Source organism: Chinchilla lanigera, unplaced genomic scaffold (genome assembly GCF_000276665.1).
Source record: "Chinchilla lanigera isolate Chin_1 unplaced genomic scaffold, ChiLan1.0 scaffold00017, whole genome shotgun sequence".
Taxonomy (NCBI): domain Eukaryota; kingdom Metazoa; phylum Chordata; class Mammalia; order Rodentia; family Chinchillidae; genus Chinchilla; species Chinchilla lanigera.
This window is the reverse complement of record NW_004955418.1, coordinates 102,504-111,523: the sequence shown is the minus strand read 5'-3', so window position 1 is coordinate 111,523 and position 9,020 is coordinate 102,504. Positions and strand designations below refer to the sequence as shown.

Below are 9,020 nucleotides of genomic sequence, written 5' to 3'. Positions count from 1 at the left end.
GGGGCTGGGGATATAGCTCAGTGGCACAGCGCCTGCCTGGCAAGTGCAGGGTCATGAGTACAATTCCTGGTACCAAAAAAAAAAAAAAAAAAAAAGTTGTGGAGAGCATGAAATGAGGTAATGGCCTAAAGTACTTGCCCAGTAACTGGGAGTAATGCCTAATTCTCCAATCCCAGGGCTGTAAACACAGTATAAATTATGAAAAGGAAAGAGAAGGACCAAGGCAGACAGGGTTTTAACCACCCTACAGCAAATCATGGAGACAGCATCCCCTTCTGTAGAAAGGCTATGCCCAAGAGGATAAAAGTGCTGGATTAGGAGTCTAAGGGTTTGAGTGTTATTGCACCTCTGCCGCCTCTGATTTTGTTGGTAACTCTGGGCTGTTCACATCTCTGAGCCTCAGTTTTCTCACCTGACAAGTGGGAGCAGTGTTGTCTCCTCTGCTTACAGTACTTTGGTGGCTTGCCTTGGACCTTGAAGACAGAGTCAACATCTCAATAGATTTATAAAGCCCTGTGTGAGCTGGTCCCTGCTTCCCTTTCCAGTCCTTATCTCCTGAGTATCTCTGCAAACTCTACTGTCCAGCAAATTGAGCTACTTTCAGGCTCCCAGAGACATCAAGTATTCATTCACCTCTGAGTCTTTCACCTGTTATTCTTTCTTCCTAGAACATTTTCACTCATCTTAGCTAACCCATAAAGAATCACTTCCTCCATGAAGTCTTCCTTGCCCTCTTGCCTTGGCTAATTTAGATGCCCAATAGAAGCAAGTGTTTATAAGCCTTTCAGAGCACTGATCATAATATTGTAATTGTTTCTTCCCAGAAGGTTATAAATGACACAAGGACAGGAAATGCTTAAGACCAACATGGCGCTATGCCCAGCACATAATAAATGGTCTGTAAATGTTCCAGAATCAATAAATCAAAGAACAAATGGAATGCTCAGTAAACAGGAAAAGGCTGACATAAATAGAGCTCCTAAGAGGTTGGATGAGAAGACATACCTGTGGCTCTGGGAGCTTCTCCACCTCAGCTCTGGCCCCTTTGGGTACTGGGCTTCTTGGATACTGGCTCCAGGCTTTTACCACCTATAGAAAAAAGTTCAGAATGGGCATTGGTCATTGCTGGTCCAGCAGTCCCAAGGCCTCACCTTGCTCACCTGTAGCTCACGGAGTGCCCTGCCCAGCTGGCTAAGCCTTTCATCTGTCAAGGTCTTCCCAAGGAGTCCTGAACGCAGGGTCTTCAGACCAGCTCGGCGGGCTTGGGCCTCTTCTACTGCATCCCACAGGATGGGCCTCACCTGTTTCACTTGCATCCGTCTTCGTGAGGCCCCCAGCAGAGCACCTTGAAGCAAACTCAGGGAGCTACCTGTAAGGGGAGACTCATAGTGGATTTCTTCTTGCTCTGAACTCCAGGGCACACTGCTTGTAATACTTTAAAATTCTATTAACCTATCATTCATCAAAATAACTTTTATTAGACTTTCATGTGTGCTTAATGGCTCTGTGCTAAGGCTGTTCATGAATCACCTCTTCTTTTTTTTTTTTTGGATCACCTCTTATTCACAGCAACTCGGATCGATCCTACCTCCCTCACGTTTTCCAGATGAGACAACTAAAGTGTGGAGAGTTCAAGCAACTTCTCGGTGAGGAGCAGAGTTTACCCTCAAGTCCAGTTCTGTCTGACACTAAAGCCTGTGACCTTACTCATGATGCCAAACTGGCCTATGGGTGAACACATGTCTGCCCCTCACTGCTTTATCCAGAAGAGTGTGAAGTGCTCCACCTTGCCTTCTTGTTCCGTACAGCCTGGCATAGGGTGCAGTCTGGGAACTCACTGGCCAAAGGAAGGTGTGTTTGTTGATGTTGGCATCAGAGGCCAGATTTTTTAACTCTTATTATGACAAGTTAAAAGGCATTAAAAGTACAAGAAATACATCTATCTATACAGTATCACTCAGGTTCAACTTTGATCTCCTCTCCAAACTTCTGAAGTAATATTGTTTCAGAGTACAGGCTTTTAATGGAATGTAAAAATAGGTGAGTCTTTTTGTTTTGCTTTTTTTTTTTTTTTGGTTTTTTGAGACAGTGTCTTGCTATGTAGTTCAAGCTGGCTTTAAACTTACTATGTAGCTCAGGCTGGCCTTGAACTCTTAGCAGGCCTGCCTCAGCCTCCTGAGTGCTGAGTTTACAAATGTGTCCCACTACACCTAACTAATGGGACCTTTCTGAATTCCGGCCCTCTCAGGGGGTCATGCTCTCTCTCTGGGCTGGGATTGGGCAGGGGCTGGTTGGGTGATAGGATGAGGCAGTTCTAAGGCCTCATCCTAGAGAGTAGTGATGGCGAACCTTTCAATGGTAAAAACAGCCCACTGTGGCACATGTGCCATAGGTTCACCATCACTGTCCTAGTGCTTCCCAAAGGACCCCACCACCCCCCAGCCACCTTGGGGATACAGGCGAAGGAGGAGGCCAGCATAGTTGTTTCCTTCTAGGAGCCGTGAGATAATCCAAGGCAGAGAGCCCTCCATCTCCGCACCAACAACCTCACCAGCCAGTACCCGCAGTAGGGGGCAGTCTCTGCCAAAGGAAGGGAAAAAGAAAGACATCCAGTGATGGACAGGAAAGCAACTTGGCCGAATCACACTGTGATGGGAAGACTATTTCCAACAACTTCTGTGCACCAGACAGATTTGCAACTTTGCATAGATGTTTATTTTGTTATTTTTATTTAAAATTTAGAGAAGCAATACATTATCATGGGTACAAAATTATATATCTGAAAGGGACTTGTATCATAATACATAAAGATCTCTTACAGCACATTAACAAAAAGACAAATAATCCAATGTCAAGATGGGTAAAGGACCAGGCATGCTGCTGCACACCTGTAATCCTAGGACTTGAGAGGCTGAGACAGGAGGATCACCATGAATTCAAGGCTAAGGGGCCGGAGATATAGCTCAGGGGCCGGGGAAATAGCTCAGCGGTATAAGCACCTGCCTGGCAAGCACAAGGTCCTAAGTTTGATTCCCGGTAAGCGCAAGGTCCTGAGTTCAATTCCCAGTACCAAAAACAAACAAATTACTACAAGGTTAACTACTTAAAACAATACAAATTTATTGGGCTGGGGATCTAGCTCAGTGGCACAAGTGCCTGCCTGACAAGGGCAGAGTCCTGAGTTCGATTCCCAGCACCAAAGAAAAAAAAAATCAAGGCCAGCCTGAGCTACAATAAGCGAGTTCAAAAAAGAACAACAAAAAAAGATCAGTAAAAGAAGGTGGCATTGGTGAAAATAGTACAGTAGGAAACTCTAGGGATCCATCTGTTCCCAGAAACACCTGGCAAGTGATCAGAATCAACCTGACTAGAACTCTGGGAAAGTCAGAGGTCTAGGGCACCCAAATAAATGCTCCACCAGGAGACAAACACAGTGAGAGTTCTTTGCAGTTTTTAAGACTCACTCTAGCTCCATATACATCCCCAGCACTGAGAGGTTTCTTTTGTTTGTTTGTTTTTGGTACTAGGAATTGAATATGGGGCCTTCACACAAAGCTACATCCCTAGCCCTTTTTAATTTTTTATTTTGAGACAGGATCTCACTAAGTAGCTCAGGCTGAGCTCAAACTCACAGTGCTCCTGACTCAGCCTTTAGAGTGCTAGGATTACGTATGCACCATCACATCAGCTTGAAAGGAGCTTCTTTTTGTGTCACATATCTCCAAACTCTCTGAGCAGAGTGGTTACACATAGGATGTTCTCTGAAAACACTGAAAGGCAAAATAACAGGCCACAGCCTCTTGGAATAAAAATCACAATTGAAGCAAATTATAGACCCACAGAAAGAATAGGTGGGAAAGTTAGGGAATGAGATTTGGGGGTTTGAAAAGTTGTATATACTGGGGAATCTAGAAAATACAGTCATGACAGGACTTATACACAGAAGAGACCCAAGAATACTAAGCTTTCACATCTGACTGAGCCATAGGCTAAGCACAAGCAGGAATGTAGGATCAGGCAGAGCTGTAAATGGCCTAAGCATAACAGGAGGGACCAACACACAAAGCTGTTTTGCAGAGAACTCAAGAATTTTTCTTTGTCTTTTTATTCTTCCTTCAATCTTTTTTACTTCTCTTTTGTTTTCTTCTTACCTCTAATTTTTTTGTTTTCTTTAGTTTTCCTCTTTTTAAAAATTTTTACAGCAGGGTGTGGTGGCACACACCTGTAATCCCAGAACTCAGGAGGCTGAGGCAGGATGATCGTTGTGAGTTAGAAACCAGCCTGGGCTACAAAGTGAGCTCAAGGCCAGCCTGAACTGCATAGCGAGACCCTGTCTCAAAAAAGACAAATAAATAGATAAATACATAAATAAATAATTTTACAATTTTTGGCACCATGCATTTGAAGACTTCCATGTTAAGTCACTGGCTAGCCGGTGAGGTAAAGTGGAGGCTGCAGGGCCTGCATGGAGCATAACTTTTCAAAAGTTGCTTGGAAAAAAGGCTGAGCAAAATGGCCGCCACAGCCCACAGTGAGTAATAATGAGTCCTAGAGCACAGGTAGAATCTGATTCCTACAGTGACCATGTTAGAGTGTCCTAAGTGTCAGAGAAATAACTAAAGGAAGAGACACTTCAGAAATCAATATGACAAATACGATCTTACAAAAAGTATGAAAAATAGTCTGCCTTCAACAAAAAACTGACACACGCCAAAGAATAGGAAAGTGTGGCTCATGGGAAAAAAGCAATGCACATAAACTGTCCCTGAGGATGCATGAATGTCGAACACTGAATTTACTGGACAAAGGCTTTAATTCAACTATCTCAGACAACTGAAATAAATCAAGTCATGATCTCTCAAAGAATAGACTGTTAACAGAGAAAGTAAAATTAGCAGATCCCGAGAGGCCTGTGGGACAACATCAAGTGTGCTAACTTATGTATACTTCAGACACCAGAGGGAAATGCAACAAAGGAACAGAAAGAGTATTTAAAGAAATAATGGTCAAAAACCCTCCCAAGTTTGTTTGGACACACGCTCCTTTCACCTACACCTGCTTCCCTTCCACTTCCTCACAGACTGAGCAGTGTGAGGCCCTTTCCAGAAGCCAGCAGATGTTGCTGCTTGTTCCTGAGCTTCCCTGCCCCACACCATGAGCTAAACTTACCCCCTATTCTTTATAAAGTAAAATCCTTAAATTTTTAAAAATCATGAATGTTTACACACTAGAGGCTAATTAACTTTTAAGTAAACCTAAAGCAATCCCCACCAAAACACACTGTAATCAGACTGCCAAAAAACAAAGAATCTTGAAAACAGAGAGAAGCAACTTTTTATGTGCAAAATGTCTTTAATAAAAAAACTGATTTATCACCAGCAACTATGGAGGCCAATGGCAAGGAGACGACAAATCTAAAGTGCTGCATAAAAAAAAAGAAACTATTAGTTGAGAATTTTACATCTGGTAAACTATCCTTCAAAAAAGGAGAAACTAAGATATTCCCAGGTAAAGAAAAGTTGAGGTTATTCATTACTATTAGACTTGCCTTACCATGAAAGGTAAAGGGAGTTAAACCTATAATGAGAAGTCATTAGACAATAACATAAAATAAGGAACACTAGTACAGGTAATTGCATATGTAAGTATAAAAGCCAATATTATTGAATTTTTGGTTTGTAATTTCTTTTTGTTACCTATATGAGTTAAAAGACAAATGCATAAAAATAGTTATAAACCTATGGTAATGGACATACAACATATAAAGTTTTGATTTGCAGCAATAGTAGCATGAGGAGAAAGGATGGAAATCTATAGCAGTGAAATTTTCATAAATGAAACTAACTTGGTATTAATTTAAACTAGTTTATTATGTTTAAAATGTTAATTTTATTCTCCAAGAAAACCATTAAGAAAATAACTTTTAAAAATACAGAGCCAGGCATGGTGGCGCATGCCTATAATTTCAGCACTCAGGAGGCTGAGGCAGGAGGATTGTTTTGAGTTTGAGACCAGCCTATAAAGTAAGCTCAATGCTAGCCTGAACTGCATAGCAAGACCCTGTCTCAAACTAACAAACAAACAAACAAACAGAAAAAGTAGTCAGGTGTGGTGGCACATGCCTGTAATCCCAGCATTCAAGAGGCTGAAGCAGGAAGATCACAAGGAGCTCCATCCAAATTTCAAGTTTGAGGGCAGCTTGAGTTATATAAGCAAGTTCAAGGCCAGCCTGCACTATATAGTGAGATTCTATCTCAAAAAAAAGAAAAAAAAATCTGGAAAAGGTAATGAGAAGAAAATCAATACAGCGCATTGCAAAAAGTCAAACAAAAGAAGGCAATTAATGAATAAAAGAGATATAAGCCATATAAAATGTGGAGAAGGACATTCTTTAGTTACTCTCTCAGTGTATTGCCTCAGACCTGACATAGCCATGATTGTTGGGTTCAAGAGGAAGTCTAGCAAAAGCATTGGTAGTAAGAAAAAGTTTGCAGTACCTGCGTCCTTGTGGAAAGCTCCAGGGTCAACACTAGATGCTTTGCTGGGTGTGGTGGCACATGTCTGTAATCCCGGCACTTGGGAGGCTGAGGCAGGAGGATCATTGCTAGTTCGAGGCCAGCCTGGGCTACAAAGTGAGCTGAAGGCCACCCCGAACTGCATAGAAACCCCGTCTCAAAAAAAAAAAAAAAAAAAAAAAAAAACCCACTAGATGCTTTGCTGAGATACGCCGCTGGAAGGAATGATAACATGATGGCTTACTAAGTCAAGTCTCATTCCTATGATAATTGAGGTTGGTATCCTCACATTTGCCCAGCTGCTTCCTTTGTTCTTTCTCAATAGAAAGTTACTGAGATTGGCAATCGAGGCTTCTGTCCTAGAGGCTGCTAACCCCCTGATTCCAGAATTTTGCCTCTCTCGTTTTTTATTTCCTCTTACTTTTCTATTCATCTGTGGGTACTTCATTCTTGGGACCTGTTCATCCTGGACAGAAATGGAATATAGACCAACATAAAAACAATAGCAAAATGGCAGTTCTTGCTTATCAGTAATTAAACTCCCCAATTAAAAAGCATGCTTTGAGAGAATTAATTTATTAAAAGCCCATACTCTGTCTATGTGCTATCTACAAGAGATTTACTTTTTTTTTTTTTTTTTTTCTGTCTTTTTTGAGACAGGGCCTTGCTGTACAGTTCACGCTGGCCTTGAGCTCACTTTGTAGCCCAGGCTGGTCTCGAACTCTCAATGATCATCCTGCCTCAGCCTTCGAGGGCTGGGATTACAGGTGTGCACCACCATGCCTGGCAAGAGACTCATTTTAAATCCAAAGACATGGGCTGAGGATTTAGCTCAGCAGCAAAGCGCCTGCCTGGCAAGCGCAAGCTCATGAGTTCAATTCCTGGTACTGGAAGAAAAACAAAAACAAATAAATCCAAAGACAAATAAGAATAAAAGGATGAAAAAAGATATGCTATGCAAATAGCAACCAAAAGAGGCTGTGTAGCTATATAAATATCAGACCACATATAATTTAAACCAAAAATTTGTATATAAGATAATGAAAAAAATTGTATGCTGATGAAAGTTTCAAACCATCATGAAGATACAACAAATAAAAACATATATACAATGCATCTAACAACAGCTCTGAAGTATGTGGCACACAAGTGAACAGAAATAGGCTGGGTGTGGTGGCGCACACCTGTAATCCCAGCGCTTGGGAGACGGAGGCAGAAGGATCATTGCAAGTTCAAAATCAGCCTGGGCTACACAGTGAATTTAGGGCCAGCCTGAACTAAAACCCTGTCTTCAAGAAACTAAAGAAAAGAAAGAAAGAAAATAAAAGGATGGAAATGAAGTAATAGGTCACAGTAATAATTGGAGACTTCCATACCTCACTTTAATTAATGGGTAGGGCAACAAGAGAGAAGATCAGTAAGGAAGTAACAGACTTGAATAGCACTGTAAACCAGTTGGACCAAATCAATAAATACAGAATACTCAGTCCCGAAATAACAGGATACATGTTTTTCCAAAGTGCAAAGTGAACATTCTCCAAGATAGACTATATGACAAAATGAGCATCAACACATTTTTGAAAACTGAAATCTTACAAATCATTTTCTCCAATGATAATGAAATAAACTAGAAGGCTCGCTCCCTGCCTCGTAGGCCCCCGGAGGGAGGGCCTCCGGCACAAGGGTAGCCACGGGCAGGGAGTGCCTGTCTTCTGGCTGGCTCGCTTCCTGCCTCGTAGGCACCCAGAAGAAGGGCCCCCGGCGCAGGGGAAGCCACGCCGCGGCCAGCGCTGTTGCACAATGGCCCTCAGGTCTGCCGCTCCCGCTCAACTGGGAACTACCATGACACAGAGAAATAATGACACAATTGGCCCACCATGCACCACCTGCAGATGCCTACCCATGAACGTGTGTTAATCATTCAAACATGGAGAAACCCCGGGAATACATGCCATACAACAGGCCACTCTTGCTCCTGCCATTGAGAACCAGAATGGTCCATAGTCAGTGGAGGAGCAGCTGCTGAACAAGGACTTGGAGAACATGAGAATGCAGACTAAGCCAGAGGAGTCAGAGGTCCTGTGGACTGGGGTCATGAGAGCTGCTTGGAAGCTGTGAACCAGGAGGACCTTGCACAATACCTGCAGAGACTCCCTGGCAGCCATTCTTCCCCTGACAGTACAGGCTTTGTTTGGGCTCCGCAGCAGGATTCCTGCTGCCTGTGCTGACAGATGGGGAGAGGACACTAACTGGTTGTGGGGTCCCCATGCAATGGGAGGCTGGAGAGAAAACGCTATGAAAAATGGCTTTCACCCCAGACTGCTCACTTGATTTTTGACAACCCTTAGGCTGTAACTACTTGTTAGATCCTTCTTGTGTATCTCTGTCTTCCTGAGAAACCATTTCAAAGATACCACCATGTATTACAGCAGCCATTGATATTTTCCTACTAATCTATTCATAACTCTGTAATGTTTGTATTGTTCCTATCCTATTTCATAAATG

General features: G+C 42.5%; 1 protein-coding gene across 1 annotated transcript in view; it reads right to left on the bottom strand.

Annotated features, from left to right (window-relative positions):
- LOC102029966 overlaps window positions 1-9,020 on the bottom strand; it is a 21,866-nt gene that overhangs the window by 2,572 nt on the left and 10,274 nt on the right. The window contains exons 9-12 of the mRNA XM_013512889.1: window positions 2,447-2,580; window positions 1,161-1,369; window positions 1,006-1,089; window positions 413-473 (exon numbers count right to left, since the gene is read on the bottom strand). Coding sequence (XP_013368343.1) covers window positions 413-473; window positions 1,006-1,089; window positions 1,161-1,369; window positions 2,447-2,580 — 488 coding nt within the window. The remainder of the gene's footprint in view (window positions 1-412; window positions 474-1,005; window positions 1,090-1,160; window positions 1,370-2,446; window positions 2,581-9,020) is intronic.